At 52.4% G+C, this 19,764-nt stretch overlaps 4 protein-coding genes across 4 annotated transcripts; 1 reads left to right on the forward strand and 3 right to left on the reverse strand.

Moving 5' to 3' along the window:
* Positions 1-94: 94 nt before the first annotated feature.
* Positions 95-1,281, reverse strand: J4E90_004222 (uncharacterized protein; the record flags this gene model as incomplete). Its single annotated transcript, XM_051433787.1, has 2 exons — positions 95-987; positions 1,041-1,281. 2 exons carry the CDS (start codon positions 1,279-1,281, stop codon positions 95-97), a joined length of 1,134 nt encoding a protein of 377 aa, XP_051292305.1.
* Positions 1,282-3,018: 1,737 nt separating this feature from the next.
* J4E90_004223 (uncharacterized protein) lies at positions 3,019-4,746 on the forward strand (the record flags this gene model as incomplete). The annotated part of the gene is made up of 2 exons (XM_051433788.1): positions 3,019-3,191; positions 3,243-4,746. The coding sequence occupies 2 exons, from the start codon at positions 3,019-3,021 to the stop codon at positions 4,744-4,746; spliced, it is 1,677 nt and encodes a 558-aa protein (XP_051292306.1).
* Positions 4,747-15,644: 10,898 nt separating this feature from the next.
* Positions 15,645-16,589, reverse strand: J4E90_004224 (uncharacterized protein; the record flags this gene model as incomplete). The annotated part of the gene is made up of 2 exons (XM_051433789.1): positions 15,645-16,168; positions 16,214-16,589. The coding sequence occupies 2 exons, from the start codon at positions 16,587-16,589 to the stop codon at positions 15,645-15,647; spliced, it is 900 nt and encodes a 299-aa protein (XP_051292307.1).
* Positions 16,590-18,301: 1,712 nt separating this feature from the next.
* J4E90_004225 (uncharacterized protein) lies at positions 18,302-19,122 on the reverse strand (the record flags this gene model as incomplete). The annotated part of the gene is made up of 2 exons (XM_051433790.1): positions 18,302-18,848; positions 18,902-19,122. The coding sequence occupies 2 exons, from the start codon at positions 19,120-19,122 to the stop codon at positions 18,302-18,304; spliced, it is 768 nt and encodes a 255-aa protein (XP_051292308.1).
* Between the last annotated feature and the right edge of the window lie 642 nt (positions 19,123-19,764).

Raw genomic sequence — 19,764 nt, forward strand, 5'->3', positions numbered from 1 at the left:
GCATGGCTTCCATTGCATGTCGGAGAGTCATGGTTGACGTGAGGAGTCCGATTTGCCGAGGTACAAATGACGCGACCACTGCCGCACGCGCTGCTCATGTCCTCGACGCGTCAGTTCCGGTCATCGCGATTGATGCATTATCTGCAGCAGTCCTCCAGTCTCTCCATGCAGCGTATAACAATACGACAAAAGCCTGTCCCTCCGGATTGATACCGTTGAGCGGCGTCTGCTGCCCCTCCTTCAGTGAGTTGACCACAGGTGCCGCAACACCAGTTTCCTCATCTAGATGGTGACTGACAGACTCCAACTTACGCGTCGCCCATCCTACATACCGTTCCCCGAATGTGCCAGGCTCGAGAACCGCCATTCTGAAGACCGTAGCTGCCATTAACGCTGTCCCAGCAACCTCTGCAAACCACGTCTCGTCATCGAGATAGTTGCGCAACAGGCCGGATGCATCAGTATCAGCCTCCATCGCGCCGTCAAAAATGACTTTGGTCATATCTAGTAGCATACTCTGCTCATCAGCGGTTTCCGACGCATATCGAGATTTGCGCAGAGTTGCTAGGACCCTAGTCATCCCAGCTGCAGCCCAGGCATTGCTCGTACACCACGCGCCATCATCGCTCTTTACGCTGTTTGTGCCCTCGGCATTGGCGATGTGTCGCCAATACCCTTTCGACGTACCTAGCACCTCGCAGTATAACTGGCACTGCCGTACACTCTCTTTCACCATGCCTAGATCTGAGGTGAAGACACCGTGGTAGGCAAGAGCAGGCGGCACCATGTAGATGAAGTCTGCCCACAAAGAAGAATACGCATCGCGATGCGATATCGCGCCATTGCCGTATCTGGGCGTGGTGGAGAGCAGGTCGTGCAGCTGGCGATCGGCAGCGGAGAGGTAAGGATTGTCAGACGACTGGAAGGTTGTCGATTTGTAGAGCAACAAGGCCGGAATGCAGAGAGATGTCGGATCGGACGACGAACCTGATTACTGCCCTTAGCATGCGTTGGACGAAATGTGAGAGGAGAGAGCTTACCGTTACCTTCGCACAGTCTCGCGCTATTCGTCTGTATGAATGGTTTCACATATTGCAACGCTTCTACATCCTCTACCGTCAACTCTGGTATCTCGCCTCCGGGAAATGGGTCATGAAAGATGCTGTAATGAGGATCTCTGTACTCGAGTAGCGCTTCAAAAACGGTGCCGTACTCCCAGCTATGTGACGCAGTTTCCTGCGCTTTGGAGAGAACCTTGTCGATCACAACCTGTAGAATCATTTCGCGAACTTCTCGATTGATGCTTTATGTTTGTTGGTTCCTAGAATCGACGGGGATTGTAGCTTCGAAGCGCGTGCATACACGTCTGCGATATGACGTTCGCGACGCGCGCATATGCTGTCATCTCCGCGCCTTCGCTTCCTGCCGCGGGTGCAGAAAGCTTGGTGAGGGGTTATTGTTCCTTCTAAGGACCCTCGAAGCTTGACCCAACCAACTCGACAGACCCACGAGAACGACGCAACTTACGTTTTGAGATATGATCAACTGTAGAGGATATTGGGGGACTGTTGCGAGCTTACACGACCAAGCATGGAACTCGCACCTGCGATGTCAAGGGTCATGTGTGCTCAAAGACAAAGATGAAAGGTATGTACTCCAAGAGTACATGTCGCATGTTGCTACCTGCCTTCAAAAGGGCATGCAGGTGGACTGAATGGTGTCAGGAGACCCACATGTTAGTGTGCGCAGGATTGCAGGACCAACCGTGTCGACTAGGGTGGACGCCTACGCAGTGTTACCGCACTGACGTTTACCAAAGCTGACAGCCAGTTTCTTATTGAAGGTTGGCAAGAAAGTACTTGGAACGAAGCGCGATGGAGGGTTCCTTCACTTCGGTATCCGGGTACATGATAATGCTGCTAGATTGATGTATAGTAGGACGGTGGGTCGCGCCAGAGTTGCATGGCCCTACGGATGATGTACCCACAAGAGACCCGCAGTGAGTATCCTCCAAGCGACGTCCAAGCTTCTGAGATCCTGCCTGGGTGAAAGTGTTACGTTTGAAATCCTCAACGGCACGAATACTGAAGATAAGAGTAGCACATTATGATAACGAAGGAGGCCTAATAGCATTGTAGTCAAATGTCAGAATCTTCTAAGCGAATACCAACATCTCGAGCTAATGCGTCTTTTACTACCTAGGTATACGGCGCATACAGTCTTGGTTCGTATCATCGGCGGCTTGTCCGGTGAAACCAGACAATCGCGCCGCCGGATGAAGCACGAACCGCAATCCCCGCGATCCCCAGGTTTTGCAGTGAACTGTCAGTCAGTGCATTCTCCATGCGCCCCATGATCAGCTCCATTTCTACCCAGACCCAGCTCGCAAACCAGCGGCGGGTACCATGAGCGCTAAGGCTTCTAGGCGTATTTCCAGAAGCTTGTTCGAGCTCTGGACACGCCCAGTTTGAGCCTCACGCACACGATACGCGCGGTTTACGTCGGCTCAGTTCTTTTCACCTCACTCCACACGTAGGGCGCAGGGCGCATGTCCAAACACCAACAGATGCACAGTGCCCGTGGCGCAAGGAAGTAAACCCGAAGGAATGCGCGCCGCGCAGAGGGGACGTCATCATACGAGTTAAGCAACGGGCTGCAACCATCACAGCGCTCGAGATATTTTTCCCCGCTTTCCCTACCGGTAGTTCGCACTAGCCAACGATAATTGGTTTCCCAGAACCCGTTTTGACAAGGGTCTGGGCCACGATCGTCCCATACGTTCGATAAGGACTTGGCCACCGAAGCCGTACCACGTTTGGGTAGGTCCGAACCGCGAACGTGGAATGATCTTCCTCTCGCGCCGGGCCATACACCACATTTGCTGAAAAGTCTGCTATCACGACCGGCGCATTCTTTACCCGCCCTTGACATCCCATCTACATAACCACTAGGCACCCCCCTAGGGCGAAAGCAAGATTGGTACCGCCGACCAAGCCTTCCTTCTGTCTCGTGTTAACCATGCCGAACCACCACATAGCCGATGAGAAGCCTGAGGCTGTGCCGTATAGCTACGACGAGAGTCAAGTTGGCTTTGAGGAGCCGTTTGTCCATGGCGCCGCTACTGTTGGTGGTGAGACTGGACGAGGAGGAGACACACATCGTGGACTGAAGAGTCGACACATCCAGTTTCTGTAAGTCTGCGTTCTCTCTTGTCGCTGAACCAATCGCTAACGTTCTGTCAGTGCGCTTGGTGGTGCTATCGGAACAGGTCTCTTCATCGGATCTGGATCTATTCTAGCCCTTGTCGGTCCTGCTCCGTTGTTCATGGCCTACCTCAGTATGATGCTTGTTGTTTACAACGTCATGAACAACTTGGCTGAAATCGTCACTTACCTTCCCATGCGTGGTATCACTATTCCTTACTTCATCAAGCGATTCGTAGACCCGAGTCTCGCGTTCGCCGCCGGTTGGAACTACTGGTACGCCTACGCCATCTTGGTCGCCGCTGAAGCTACAGCTGGAGCAATCCTTGTCGAGTACTGGGAGACGCCTGTCCACAATGCTGTCTGGATTACCATCTTCCTGGTCGTGGTCTTGTTCCTTAACATTGTCGCAGTCGAGGTATTTGGAGAAGCCGAGTTCTGGTTCGCTTCTATCAAATTCATCACCATTATTGGTCTCGTTATTCTCGGCTTTGTGATCATGCTAGGCGGTAGCCCTAACGATCAAGGAAGGCTCGGATTTCGATACTGGAACAATCCGGGTGCTTTCAAACCGTACATTGTGGAAGGGAACTCTGGACGTTTTCTGGCCTACTGGACTGCGTTTGTCCGTGCTGGATTCGCCTTCATCACTTCGCCTGAATTGATTGCGCTCGCTGCCGGAGAGACTATTGCCCCACGCCGGAACATCCCCAAGGCTGCTGGCCGCTTCGTTTACCGTCTTGCTATATTCTACGGTCTGGGTAGCTTCATCATCGGTGTTATTGTCCCATCAGACGATGATCGCCTCCTCAGCAAGAGCTCCAACGCTTCCGCTTCTCCATTCGTCATTGGTATCCAGCGTGCGGGAATCGTAGGTCTGAACCACGTCGTCAACGCGGCCGTCTTGACATCAGCGTGGTCTGCCGGAAACGCTTTCTTGTTCTCTGGATCCCGTGTCTTGTATGGTATGGCTCTCAACGGGGAAGCGCCTAAGATCTTCGGCAGGACCAGCAAGAAAGGTGTACCATATGTGGCTGTTCTCGCTACATGGGCCATCGGACTCCTCGCGTACCTGAATGTCTCCAGTACTGGCGCCCAGGTCTTCTTGTGGTTTTCCAACATCTCCACCATCTCTGGGTTCATTGCCTGGATCGTCGTCATGATCACATACATCCGCTTCCGCAAGGCCATGATCTTCAACAACTTGCTTGAGTCTCTTCCCTACCGCACGCCCTTCCAGCCATATCTTACATACTTTGTTCTCGGCGTAGTGTCGCTCCTGACTCTGACCAACGGTTTCCAAGTATTTGTGCCAGCGAACTGGTCTGTGTCCGACTTCCTTGCTGCTTATATCACCATTCCGATTTTCATCGTACTTTACGCTGGCCACAAGATCTACTTCAGGACGTCGTTTGCTATCAAGGTCGAGCACATCGATGTTATAACGGGTGTGCGAGAGATGAACGAGTTGTGCAAGGACGATATCACCGGTGCACCTGTGCCGAAGAACGTTATGCAGAAGATCTGGTACTGGCTTGCTTAGTATCGCACCAAAGAGTAGTTTTGAACGATTTAGCGTGCCTACTTCAGAGTCCTTTGCTCCGTAGATACCATCAATCAACGAGATCATGTTAGTTGATCTTTCGAGTCAATGCCACCCGGGTAGTTCACGGTTTCGTCCCTTGATGCGAACACAGTAAAGAGCAAACTTCCTTCTTGCGTGCAAAAGCAACCACGATGACGTATGAGGAAAAGGTTGGCCAACCACATCGTGCATGCGAAGAGTGCGGCTGAGCACCCCGCCAAGGCTCAGCCTGATCCAACTTGACGGCCTCTACTTCCTTCTTAGACTTCTGATACATTATCGAACCTCACTACCGTCGATTACTGTGCGCGTCCCGTTGTTCACCGGTCGACGCACACCTAGATATCGGGGTCATCATGATTTGGTACTGGGAGCAAGGCAAGCTCATTTCCACTCGTGCAAGGCTGGAATAGGTATACTTACACAACTTGCAGATTCGCCCTCCCAAGAGGTATCATGGCAGAGCGCTTTTTGGTCCCTGCTTCCTCTCGCTTTGAGCTGTATGACCCAGCCATCTGGCCAAGTGTTACAGTACCCACATCAGTTGCGGACCTATCTTCGGAGCTCTCCGATCATCTGCGCATTTGATGCGTTGGCACAACTCATTCGCTTTTCGGTATATTTACTCTCGGGATACTATACTTCGCCACTGGATGCTGCCACTAGAGCGATGCGTGTGCGAACGCGGCCGCTGCGGGACTCTGGACCTCAAGAAGGATTCCAGACCCTCGAAACCCTGACCAGTGTTAGATGGCTCATCTTTGTTATCGGAACCCTCACTCAGGCTGTCAAGCTCATGGCTACAAGCGGGTTGCACTGGACGAAAGCATGGGGTGGTCTCTTTCTAGCCAGCTTCGGAGTCATGGAATGCTTCATCGTAGCTGCATCTTTCCGGCAACCACCGACTTCAGGCTCATACACACTATTAGCAGAAGAGGATGAAACGAATCATGCTCTTAGACCGAGGTGGATGAGGGATGCGCGATATACTTTGGAGCGCAATCTGGATCTTTTTGAGTTGTTTTGGGGCTATCTCGCTCTCGCCTTACATTGCCTCTTCCTCGGCTGGGCATCTTACGTACTTCTTCACCCATTCATCAACTTCACTGGTCTGCTGAAGGACGAAACCGACAACTCTTTGTATTCTGTTACCCTAGTAGTATGGATTCCAGTCATCTACTTGGCAACCCTGGCCTATATGTGTGGAGCATGGATCTGGCTAGCTCTTTGGGGTAGTGGAGATCCCCTCGCCAAAATCATTGGTACCATCATTGGCCTTCTTCTGCTGACAGCGTTCCCTGTGGGGTTAGTCACGCTGTTCACCCTGGTTGAAAAGGAACAAGTTCTTGAGCTCTTGACGGGTTGGGCTATCACGATTCTGGCCTGCATTGGCGCTATGGGTATATCGTGGGTTCTTGGGGAAGTTCTTGCCTTAGATGATTTTATTAGGTATAAGGTTCTGCTAGTTGATCGCGAAGAAGAAAAAGGCATGGAAAAAACACGATGGTCGATTGCGGCATGGTCGATACTTGGAGGCACTTTCTCGCTAGCCATTTGCTATTACGCCTTTCGGTATGATCCGAAAGGTACGCATAAGCCAGAATGGACGAATTTCTTCGGGTGAATACCCAACGAGATTCGTCACGAGTTGGCGTCTGAACAGTCAACCAATAGCAGAACGAGGCTGGTGGCATGCAATCCGGGGAATCTTGACAGCAGCGTGGAACGGAAACACCGCAGCTTATGGTTGTGGACTTGTGGTACTGTTCCAAGCTCCTAAAGTCACTGTTGTAGTTTTTTGTGTCGCAACGTAAAGTCAGGCGTGAACACAGCTTCTGAGTGGGGCATAATTGAGAGTACCCGTTCTCTTCTGCGAGACCAATATTAGAGCTTTAAACAAATAGTCGCAGTAACGATGGAAGAGGTTGCAGTTATGGATGAGATTTTCGATCAGCCTCGATTTTCAACGGATTGACACTGACAAGGCTGAAAGCTCCAGCATACAGGCGGTGTAGGCTTCCATACCCACCAATATTGCTTGAACAACAACGAAGACCCAAGGCTCATGGGTGATCAGTTGATGGGGGGCTGGTATGAGATTTTATTCGGCCTCTAATTGTGTAATGGTTGTCTTCGCTGTCTGTGAAGGCCAAAGGATCTGTTCGAGCTGCAGACCTGGGCGCTTGCCATCTGCGTTGGCATCTTGGTGGTGACAACATCATCGCAAAAATAGCTAGGCGCAGAGTTTTGGATGCTGTTGACGTAGAACCCTGGACACCGCCTCGTAAGAAGGTAATGTTGTAACCGTACTGCTTTGATAGACGCAGCCCATCGTGATCCGTGGAACGCCATTGTCGCACAGCGTATGCTGCTGCGAGGCAGAGTCATCTGATACCGCGAAAGCGCGTCAGCGGCACACAAGAAAAGTCGAACCGGGGCCATTCTGTCGCTCTTGGAAGAGTCTGTTGCGCAGCAATCCGAGATGGAATTGTACTTGTCGCCTCATTTCGTTCGCGCGCTCTCCGTGGGCCGCTCCCGAAGCAACAACGGTCCGAGGTTGTAATGAACAAGTTGCGGGCTCGAGAGCGTAGATGGCGACCCTCGGCGGCGGGGCTGTCGAAGTTTGGCGGTCTTTGGCCCCAAGGTTCGCTTGCCAACTAGCAGGAGCACTAAAGTCAAGAGCTTCAGCGCTGCTTCCCGACAGCCGTCTACTCCAATCTTCGACAGTATTTTTGATGTTGCAACCGATGCCACGCGGTGTGTTCGGTACGGGTCCCACTGTCGGGCCAGCCATCGTAGGGTGCAACGATCAGCTTCCAGAGGATCTTATCCCAGCATGCATGTCCGCACACCATCCCACGACCCCAGTCGGCTCCTTTTGCGGATCAGCATAGCCTGCAAGACCACGAAGACTTGCGTTTGAAAGTGACCATTAAAGTTCATGGACGTCTACCGCAGCCAGGTGTGGTCCCCATTGGAGAGTGTATATTCCTATTCCGTCACCTTCGAGCCTATCGCAGTGTCCAGAGTCGTATGGCCGGTGAGCAGTCGCATATCTCCGATTGACATGGTCTCAGAGGTGGCCTCAAGCGGTGTAATCGCATACTAGGCGCGGCGCCTATGACTCGAACTATCGAGCCCTGTCTATGCATGTTCTGCGTCTTGTCGCGACAGTATGGTGGTGTGGTTTTGCCTGCCAGCTCATATGAGGCTCGCGCGAAGAGAAGAATGCTGACCGGTCGACGGAATATGTTGCTATCGACCAGGCTGTTGGGTGACGAGGTCTCTTCTTGAGCTGTTCTTATACCTTAATGTCCTCCCCTTAGGGTGTAGGTAAGTCCCAACGATTACGGTTTTCTTCTCTTGCTTTCCCAACCTTCCGCTGTTTTCTTAGATCACTTTTGCCACTTGTAATGGCTGTCGAACTCAACCTGCGCGCTCGGGATGCACCTTCCACAAGAGAACGTATCATGGCTTTGCGCGAGCACAGTCAACTGTTCGAACTATCGGCCGACTATCCACAGGCTGTTATACACCAAAGATTTCGGGAACAGTGGGCACGCGTCATACCATATACGGAAAGCAAAGTTCATCGATGCCTGCGAGCCGCTGATGCATCCCTCCAACAGGGTTTGTCGCCGGACGATGTTGTTCATGAGGACACTGATCCAGCGGAATCTGGATTCACGAGATCAATGGATGCCCTGACCGAGAGCTTGTTACTCCACTGCATGTAATACCCATCACATATGTGCAAGCAGTAGCTGACGGTCGTGGTAGCCCAGGTCGTCGAGGGTTTCCGGAAGATGAGCATGGCTCCTTCGCCTTCGAAAGCCGATTTGGATTTGTATCGCATCTATAATGGTGGTAATGGACGCGCCGCCAACGGGGAACTTGCTTCGCTATACGGCGACAGAGGTCAGCCCATACCGAGTGACTTGGCCACAGCCGATGGCGACGACCTCGAGCCGATGGCGCAGCTTATTCGAGATCGGCTTATGAATCCGGTGATACAGTGTATTGTTCGGCCTTCGAAAGCTCTGTTGCATGTACTGCCCATGCATAGAAGGGAGCTACCACCCACTGGGATCGATGTGGAGTACGTCGAAGGGAAGGTCGTATCAGCTATCGCAAATGCCTGTGTGCATGTGCTGGCCACTTTGGTCCTAATTGCCCCGATTGCGATATTTACTGTCGTTGAGGAGCAAACATTGCGAATCGTCGTCATGCCTTTGTTCTGTCTGCTTCTCACCGCGTCAGCGCAGCTAATGGGCCCTCGATCAATGCCTCTTTTCACACTGGTGACCGGGTAAGTAAACAAACCCTCCTTCCCTTCACCTACTGACAGAGCTGTAGATATTTCCAGGCGATGGTGGTGTTCGTGACTATCACGAATGAGCGGCAAGTTACTCAGTAAGCGATGGATTGTGTTGTTGGAGTGTAGTGTCGTCTAATCAGCTCGGAATGGAAGCATGTGCCCTCTTCACCGCCAATTGCAGATCAGGTGCTAAGACCAAATGGGAACAGTGCGTTTCGAGTCATGCGTCTAGCGATTCACCCTGAACATCCATGATGGATGCCTCAAGGTAATGGTACCCGCGAAGATGGGCCAGCCAAACGTTTGTACATCAGTGTTGCTTGCGTTCTCCCCAAGTACACCCATTCGATATAGCATGGTGATGTTTCAAATCCTGAGAAAGCAATTGCGCCAGTAACTAGACGTAGATTCTCTCCGACTACGAGGTCAGACGCGACAGCTCGCCTCTCTCAACGGTACGAGAGTACGTGACGAGAAAGCGTCTTGAGGTACGCTTCAGGTCGAGCTCATTAAGGGGATATTAGCACGAACAGTACCTAGGTAGAGTACAGGCGCGCGCACTGGACTTGTTAGGAGCGCATGCTTTGATGACTTTCACAGCGCCGCCTCTAAGTACGGAAGATCGGATCACACACGTGAGGCTGGGTTCTGTTTCAGTCACATCTCCCCTCCCCCCTCAGCCACAAACAATCGCTTAGGGCCGCACCGCTACAAAATTATCATCTACCCACTGGTCTGTATTCGGTCTCCTAACAGGTGCCTCCATCACCCGACTTGCATCTTCTCCGAGCTATACCTGCCCAGCATCGAGACACGGCACGAAGTATCCTACTCGTTGTTCATCATGGCTCCCCCGTCTAGAAAACTCATCACGGCGGAGGGCATCAAGATGCATGGTCAGATTCACCATGGCACCAGTTGGACGTCTTCAGCAAGCTGACTATAGTACAGAGCGACGCGCCTCCGCTGCATCCACCACTCCAAGTCAGACCGCTTCCCCGCCTGCCAACAGCGACAGAAGACATGAGACCCCCCAACCAACGAAACCAAAGCACCAAAATGACCGCCCAGGCACGGAACGCGTCGATCGAGCCAGCAGATAATAACATGCGCTTCAACAACATCACGAAACTTCATTGTCCAGATCCGCAGCTCACAACCTCGTCCTTGGAATCTATTCACAGCGGATTCGAAAACTACGGTCGTAACCAAGGGGACGCAAAGTAACGAGATGAGATCACACGAGAGCTGAGTCTCTTGTTGCGTATAAGCGTCGAACCAACACATCATCCATAGCCATGTATTGAGCAATCAAGACTTAAATCCAATAACAAGAGCACGTCTTTTTTGAAGCAGAGCATTGTATGAATGCCAGTGCGCCATCGTGAAGTCCACTGTACGCGTACATCTGCAGCAAGCACATACATGTTGTCCTAACTGACGCTCTACCAAGTCTCTGTTGTTTGATATCAACGTGTGAACACAATTCATGAGTCGATCATGACAGGATGCCACGCGTGTGTCCATGTAGCCACGGTTGATCGCCTCCCAGCTTTGTTGTGTCCACCACAAGCACTGCATTGTGAACTGGTAGAGGATGAGGTCTAGTAATCTCACATTCCATACGCAGACGCCATTAGCGCAATGTAGTACCGTAACCTGTTGGGCCTGGTAAGAAAAACGCTCCCCACTCCACTGTAGATGCAACATCCCTCGGCAATGCATCAGCATACCCTCCCTGGCCACACGTGTATCCCAACTCCGGAGCTAGAGATAGCTCTAAGCCTCCGTTATTATCCCATTCAACACTGTTGTGTATGTGGTGTCTCCGTGGATCGTGTTCGGGCCGGTCCTGAAGAGGCAGGTGGATTCGCGTGGAGTAGGATGCCGCTTGACGATGGCTCGATACGTGTTACTAGGTCTCGGATAAATGGAAGCTGTATGATCACCTACATGCATAATATGTTAGCCCTCGGCAACTCAAGAAGCGGGTGAACGGATCAGAAGGTGGTATAAATACGCGGTCCTCATTCACCGAAAGGACCTCAGGAGTGTGGCTCAAGACTTCTCTCCGCCTTGAAATGTCTCCAGCGTGTGCGTAGTATCGTCTTTCCAGTATTCAAATTGCGCGTCGCGTATATGAGACATGCCCAGGCGTGTTCGCCGCGCGAGTAGGAGCTCTAATCGTCGTCGACGCGCGTGACCGTCTAAAAAGAGGTGAAAGAACGAGAAAAACGCGAAGAAAGGTGGGAAAAAGGTGGAAACATGAGGGAAAGCGTCAATTTTCGAGAGGATTTGAGAGGTCTGATTGTCGAGACGCGCAGCTCTAGGAGATGGAGAAGCACTGACCCTGGGTAGGCCTGCCAAGCTATGAAGGACCTCCGAACGGCGAGAAATATCCGCAGCGACCACAGGCCTATCGCTATCCGACCCCTGTAGATTTGGTCAAAGAGAGAGTTTGCATGCCCTTGAGACCGATCGCGGAGTGCAGTCTGGAGAAACGACAACATCTGGTGGTATCATTGTAAGGGGTGGCTGGTCTGGCAACTTGCATCATCAAAGCAATTCCCTTAAGCAGTGAACAGCCAGTCACTCAACGACCACACATCACGAAACTCCACATGATTGATGTCATTATCATGCTTATGTGCTGTCTAGTTGCAAACTCCTCATAGACCCTGTAGATCGCACGCAAGCCTATCACCAACGATTCCACCCCGACTCTTCCACAACTTCGTAGGAGCTGAAGTAACTGAGCGACAGAGCCTACTAAAATATTTGTCCGTGTTCCCCTTCGCGAGCCGGATATCTCCAGATGGCGAGGACTAGCAAATGTATCCGGGCCTTCGATGCGCATGCTGGTTGTAGCACGGGAATGCGCAACAACCAGCTGCGACCATGCTAGACTTGATACGTTTCGCTAGTATCTGTCATTGCGCTCCCTGTTGTCTTTTTATCTCTCATTGTAATACCTTCCACTCGCCCCTATGCCCTCTTTCATCGCAACGTCACAGCGCGCGCCCAAGTATCCAGATGATGTGCGGTTGAGATAAGCATTCCCAGCAGGTTGTAGGAGTTGAACGGTGGATGGACGGGCGCCATTAAGCGGGGCGCATGTGAATTGAGTTGGTGGGCGGCATGCTGCTGCAATTGGTACGTTGGAGTCGGTGATGTAGCCTACTAAGCGTCGAAGGCGTTCAATGGCTGCAGTAGGAACATGCTCGATATTGCTTTAGGCGATGAGCCACATCTGCAGCCACAAGATGTCGAAGCCAGATTACGAGAGTGGAGGTTATCGGGTCGCGGGTGGGATTGGTCACGACCGTCTCCGACAGCCTGAAGGTCGCACTGTGAGATTACGCTTGTGGATCTAGGTGCTTTCAGTGAATGCAAGTTACAGTCTGCCTCGGATACCGTTCTCCGTCCCTGTGAGATGAGTGTATGCGCGATGTGCGTGCAAGGATAGCCATGCAACCTTCGCGCGCCAGTCGAGTAGCGAGCTGTCGCCAATCATTACCTCCTCACCGTGTCCGAAGGTGACCACGATCAACAGCGTAGATTTCGCGCATACTCTCCCCTTGTATGAGCCAGCGAGCCAGAGTCTTTGGGGCTAAAGATCTAGCTTACTGACGCTGTGACTCCCTGACGCTGCTGTCCCCTTCGTATTGTCTCTCGGTATGCATACAGTGGTGTGAACGGACTCGCTATGCGATGCCCGTATGTACTATTTGCTCTGCACCTTCATCTGTTCCTCCCCTGCGGCACAGCACGGGAAGCAAGGATGCCGCCAGGGAAAACAATCCCAACGGTGCGGAGATCTCAAGCATGCAAGGGCATGTGAACCGCAGGCGCTTCCAAATTCGCCATCTACTCGGTACCGTTGCGTGGGGAAGATCGTGAGGTTCGTTGAGTGCCACCGCGTTAACGTGATTGGCAAGGTTATCGGGCGCGTCTGCAGGATTTACGGCAGTTGTGTAAGAGGGACGGGTACCTGGCTCTCGTACAGTGTAGCTTGCAAGGAATACGGTCGCTTAATCGTGAGTACTAGTATTAGCTTTCTTCTCCGAGAGGTGGTCGTATCTGAGTAGGATGATGGGTCAGCTCGTGTCTTGGAGAAGATCGGGTGTACCTTTGTCAACAGCAGAGTGCGAGCTCTGCTTAATAATCGTAAGAAGCTGGAAACGCTTTGTGCAGCTGTGACAAGACCGCGAACGAAAACGTCTTCTGTCTGACCGGTGCGACATCGTAGCATAGACAACGATGGATCGAACGCGTCGTGAGCGCGCGAGGGAGACTTTCGTCGCGCCTTCTAGGCTCATGACAGACTATCGCCGAACTGTCTACGCACCTTGAAATCACCCCCGGCTAGGCTCCAGTTGCCACAGGCGTCCAGTGCGGCGGGGATTTGCGCCCAGACACTCCCCAGGTCCTGCCTCCGCCCCCAAGCAAATGCGGGCGGCCTGAAGGTCCAGATAACATTCAAAGGAAGGGTTTCCCGAGAACATGAGAACATGGAGATACCGAGATCTTGTCTTCTGGTATGCCGATGAAAACTTCGATAATGCCTTTGTCCTTTGATAGCGTGACGACCCCAAGGCTGGGGCCAAAAACTTCGCACCGACCAAACGCATGGCCCGCCTCTTCCTCGCGAGCGGCACCAGGTGGAGGATCTGCGCCACCCCTGTCTAATCATTCAGACATTGCGCCTCCAAATCCTCCAACCTCGAACCCTTCTAGGCGGCGTAGCGGACCTTTTTGCAGGCCCGTCAAGCGAGATTGGAGGTGTGAGCGGCACGCATCGTCGTTCAACACGAAATTGAAGAAAAGGGAGGCAAAAGTGGACGACAGCATCCTCTCATATTTTCTCAGGTTTCTGTGAAACGTTCAAGTCCATTGGCTCTGGGCAGCGTCAACAACTATACTTATCCGGACTGAGTTGCGAAACGGTAGATCAAAATCCCCTTGTGCATTGTCGGCCATACAAAGACCATCAGAAGGGGGCCTACTGCGGAATCGGTGCAACGGCTGTCAAAAGCGGGTCTACATCCTTGCCCAAACTTCGTCTCAATCACCAATGTTTGCTGACCGGTCAGCCTCTGACTCAAGGGCAACGCTGCTTCCTCCGAGAGTCGCTATGACCAACCATCTGCATCGGTAGACGTGAGAAGTTCAAGGGGGAACGACAGCGGCGTCTTGGGCGCCCTGTTGGTTCGATGAACTGGATTGAGACTGGGCGCCTGTTGCCGTAGGCTGTTGTTGTGGTGGCTGGTTGTTTGCCGAATTGGAATAGCGAATCGATGAAGCCTCGTGGGCTTTGTGGGCTTGTTGCATGGCGCTGTCTCGATTTGCACAGATAAGTCCGTATGTAAGACCCTTTTCCAAGGCTAAAGCATCGCATCAGTGCCTTTGTCCACGACAACACCAGAGGGGAGTGAAAGGTTCATACCATCCTTCGACCAGACGATCCCAGAGTCCTGTGGCTGTGGTCTAGTCGACATCCTTCGCTAGTTGAGCTAATTGGCCGTCGCAGGAGTTCTCGCGGTAGAGGATATCGAGGGCTAAACAGCTGAAGGCAAAAAGAAAAGATTTATAGTCGGATAACGGGTGCTATCTGTACTAGCCGATGTGACAAGTCGTGCGAATTTGACCTGGAATTTGGTGCGCGCAGGTGGAGCCATAACCGATCAGCCTTGCAGCGCTGTCCAATTCCAATGTAGCCCATGTAGAGGCTTCCAATGGGCCGAAAGCAGTGCTTTCACAATTCCTAGTATCTCTAACGGAGTGGTACAGGTGTCGAACGGGTAGGCAACGAGGTAACGCGGTCCATCGAGTATTATTGCGACTTCGCATCCTTCTAGTGCTCCGTAGCTGGGTATTGGTATATTGTCAGTAGCTAATGCCTTAGCTTGGCACGGCTGAGCACGCTTTGATGGAGTACACGAAAGGTTGGGGCTACCGAGACGACTCAGCATTTGCTATCCGGATGCGTGATGCCACGGGTCCGAAGAGAACAGTAACAGCATAGCAGTCCCCTGTCAACGAGTGCTTCAGGTGATGTCATCCGATGCCTAGGAGCGGCAGTAAAGTTTGGAGTTGCGGTGCGCCGTCCTGTCCAGGTACAGTTCCCATTCGCTGACGATGATGCAGCGCCTCAGCAGCCGATGTAGGTCTAGCGCATCATGCTCCGGTCTAGAGTGGGTCCCAGCTTGAGTCTGGTATTTTGATCCTGTGTTGGTTTGGCTGAACGCATCCGATAAAGTCTCGTTCTAAGTCAGCGCTGCTTATTCGTTTTGTCTCTCGAAGAGTGCGCATGATACGCTGTATGTACCAGCGATGCGACGAGATCTGTGCTCATACCTGACCGAGTACGTGTTTCGCACTCATCATGTCCCGTAAGTCGTATGTGTGACATTTGCAGGATGCATAAGGGTCTGGGTTGCTTGACGCTGCCGAGTGTTGTCGTTGAGCAGTAACGTTACAAGGACCGCACATACCCTGCATTGTTAGTAAGTCTCTGGGGCTAGGAGAGTATCTGTACTTACGTCGAAAGCATAGAGATGAACTTCTGATTACGAAACAACAGACTGCATGCGGTTATGATTACAGCAATGACGATAACCCCTACGACGCTGGATGCACGCTCGGCGGTGAGGTACAGGGAGGTAACGGCCACATATATGAGCAATGAGGCTAAGATGTTTCCGGAAAGTTCAACCACAGCTTCGAATCTGCGCATGCTGAAGGCCTCATACACATACCCGTCTGGGGGTGGTCTTGACCAGGTTAGGGCCATCCAGAGCCAGGTTGGAATGTACGGAGCCCATAGGGCAAACTTATCCCAGAAGAACCTTCCTATCTTACTGAGACTTGGCTGATCTATGATCTGATAGATGTCGAATGCGTGGCCTTCCTGATCGTTCGTCGAGCCCCAGACCGCTCCGTCGAGTCCCAAAAGAGCACCCGGTGGTCCACGAGTCTGGTCAAACAAGACCTGTAAATTGCGAAGGTCCGCGACATCGTAGCCTTTCCCGGCAAGGCGGTTGAGTCGCAGAAGTGCTTCTTCTGCTGATGGTCAGTCTATGTTGATTGCAGCTCCAAGATGCCTACCATATTCCTTCAACTCGTTCTGAAGCTCTTCGTACAGCCAACACTGAGTAGCCTCTGGAGGGACTCCAGAACTTCTCGATTCTGCTTCGATGAGAGCAAAGTCTTTCAATATATTCGGATTCTTTTCAGCATCGCGTTGTTCAAGATGCAGCAGGTCCTTTTCCAACCTGGTCAGTTTGTACTGGCGATATAGCAGAACGCGGATTGCGAGAGCGGAGAATTTTCGCAAATGCAAATATCTGCTGTTTCGCGAAAAGAAGAAGGCAAGACTAGGATAGCCGTCCTTGTGGAGTGTCGCATGGTTGCCCGGGTTTGCTGGGGCTGGCTGTGCCGAGGATGTGTGTTGAGGTGTCGCGTAACTGGCTGAGGCCGCCATTCGTCCGATGGTGTGGAAAGAACCTGGTAAGGGAACCAACGTTCGAAAGAGGCAAGGTGAGAACGCAGAGGACCGTGGAACAATTAGAGTATAATCGCCAAACGACTGAGATTTCCTCAAGACAAGAAGGTAGCTGACATCCGTAGACAAGGTGAGAGAATAGGGCACTGTTTGGAGAGCCTGAGGGTAGGAAATGCCCAAGAGAAGACCAGAGTTTCCACTGTTGGATTTAACTGAGTTTGTTTGGGCTGGCGCGGCTTTGCGGTGATAAAATCGAACGCTGTCCCTTTGGACTATATACCCAGCAGGTCACCAGGAAGCGACCGCATCATCTAATTTGAGTGTTAACGGCCAGATACCGGGCTGTAAGATTGGTAAGAGGGGAGGCATGAGAGAATAGCACCATGATGCCTAGCATCCGTCCAAACCTAGGTGCTCGACAGTATGTGAGCCACAAAGGAGGTGTGGTGCCTGACTCGCGCTTACTGCAAAGCTATCTCTGGCTGAGGCAATGAAAAGATATCCGCTGATGCGATTGCCGCTGATAGAGTGCGGGGGCAGACGCCCATATAGCTGCAGGTCAGAGCTTCAGGGGTGGTGGAGTTGCAAAGCCACTGGCGGACAGCCTGCGCCGCCGACATCGAGAAGGAATCTGTGCGACCACAACGTCAATTTGAACTCAACGAGACAGGAGGCACGGTGAACACACTCCATGTATACTGAGAGCAGAAGCGCCGGGAAGACTTGAGCGCCTTCTACACCCGGCCAACGCAACTCACTCGCAAGGCTGATGGATGGCTGCGATAGGTGTTCAGAGCTTCCGGTCAACTTACTAAAGATAAACACGATATCTTTCGCCAGTTCTGAACGCAGAGATAGTCTAACCTGCCCTACAAGGTTGAGTGGTGAGCGCAGAGAAAATGACTGTGCAACAATCACCATCTTCGGCATTGGCTACCAGGAGGATATGAGATCACAAGCGCCGATTGAAGTACTGTCGGAAAGCTTCGACCTAATGTGGCCAGATCATGGCTGCGCGTCGCCGCTGGATCGTGGCGGCCAGTTTCCTGTGAGACGGCGTCTAGTATGCGCGGAAAGAATGGTTCTCGATGCATGTGAAGAAGTAAGGGCTTCAACTGGGCTGCGAGTGATGATTTGGGGTTGCACCAGCACTCAGAGCTGAGCGATACCTGGCTGCGCTAGAACGGAGCTAGGCAGGAGTCTCCACCATGCTTCCCAGGTTGACCTGACATGTGAATCAATAGCACAGTAATTACAAACAAGGAATGGTGTGATTTTGATTGATTGAGAGATTTACTCTGATGATGGAGAGATGTGCTAGATCGGTCATAAGATATTAAACCTCAGAGCCATGTAATAAATAGTACTATGTGCCGAACTCATCTCCTCTTAGTCAGGCGCTGAGGCCCACGATATACTCCCGCCGTGACAACATAAGCCAATGGTTCTTGTACGTTGGCCTCTCCAAAGCCAACACTATTTTCAGACTAAGACCGCTTGATGGCCATCCAAGTCAACACCTCTGTTGCTCAGCGCTTGATACCACGATCAAGCTTGGGGGTATCACTGTACTTTCCGTCTCGGATTTCTCAGCTCCAGCCTGATACGCGCCGGGCGCGACAGTCGGCCATCGCCCGAACGAAGGGCGTTTTATAGCATTCTGAGGCCCCAGTGAGCCAGATCATAGCCAATCAGTATTCCCCACGTCCCCTTCCACCCCTTCCCCTCCGGCCCCCGCGCTTCTTACGATCCCAGTTGCCCCTAAAACCGCGACCGCCTTGATGGCCGTTCCTCTCGTCGCGCTCGCGGTCTTCTTCTTCTCTCCTCATCATCTCGCGCTCGCGCTCTATCCGCTCTGCCTCAAGCTCCTCAGGGCTCTTCTCCACGCGCACCTCGGGCTTCTTGAGTTCAGTGGGGAACCGTGGGTGTGCGCCGTACTTGCAGCCCTTTCCTTCGGGACAGAATCCGCAGAGGTAGAAGGGACACAGCTTCTCCTTCTTGTTGTGTTTGAGTGCGCAGTATGGCCCTAGTGGACAGAAGCCTCGGTCGTAATGTGGGCAGGATGGGCGCTTGGCTTCGGGGTCGATGTGGAGGTAGAGACAATCGTCGCCGTTGGAGCATGTCTGGGTTCGAGCGTAGTAGGAGCACTCGGGCATTCGTCGTAGGTTGTACTCGTGAAGGAACTCGCATGTTTCGCCCTTTTTACACAAGCCGCGCAGCCAATGTTTGCATACGAGACTGGGATTTGTTAGTCTATGAGTGTATATATGCTGCATTGCAAAGACGCATACTTGTTGTAGGATGACGAGACGTTGTGTTTGTTTGGACACCTGTTCCCATCGGGACAGTGGCCCTGAAGATACGCCTTGCATACTGGACGGTCGGGACTGAGGCCAAAGCGATACTCGCGCCGAAGAAACTCGCTGAACTTGAATGTATATTGTGGCTGCTGAGCTTCTATCGGCTTCGGTTCAGGCGCGGGCGTTGGTACGGGGTTCATAACTTCAGTCATCGTGGCGCGCTCTGACTACCTCATGTGGGTGAGTAGGATGCGATAGGCGCAAAGGATAGAGTTGACGTGCTGCGTTGCTGCTGTGACGTCGCGGTAGCCCGCGCGATCAACAATAACCTCGAAAGATGGGACGCGGAATCACGTGGACGCTAAGATGCTGAGCTTCATTGTTCCGGCCCGACGGCGATCACCGTACTCCCGCATCCACATCTGCATCTGCAACTTACCAGATGCGTATTACATGGCGGTTACATCCCGCTCGGCCTTTGACTTACCCTGATCTACCCACTTCATGTGCGTTTCCTACGTGCCGTCGAACCGATCGTGCGACCCTGAGACCCCACGCATACGACGCTTCGTGCTCACTCTGCTCTTCTCGGCCCGTCGATACGCTTTGCAGGATCTGTGCATTCTCATCAACGCGTTCGCAGGCCGCCATGATCGTTTCCAGGTTTTGATTCCGTGCGGGGTCGTCCTTGCACTCGGTCACCATTTATGCAACACGGCGTTTGATGCTCCTTGGCTACTATCCCTCTAGCCGCTTGCGTCATGCCCTCTCCCCACAAGGATCCGGAAAGCCGTTCCTGGTCGTGTATTCAGCAGTCAATATTCCGTCTGTGTTCCGCAACAATTTGAGAAATT

This window comes from Alternaria incomplexa (genome assembly GCF_024043165.1).
Source record: "Alternaria incomplexa strain BMP 0042 chromosome Unknown scaffold_5, whole genome shotgun sequence".
Taxonomy (NCBI): domain Eukaryota; kingdom Fungi; phylum Ascomycota; class Dothideomycetes; order Pleosporales; family Pleosporaceae; genus Alternaria; species Alternaria incomplexa.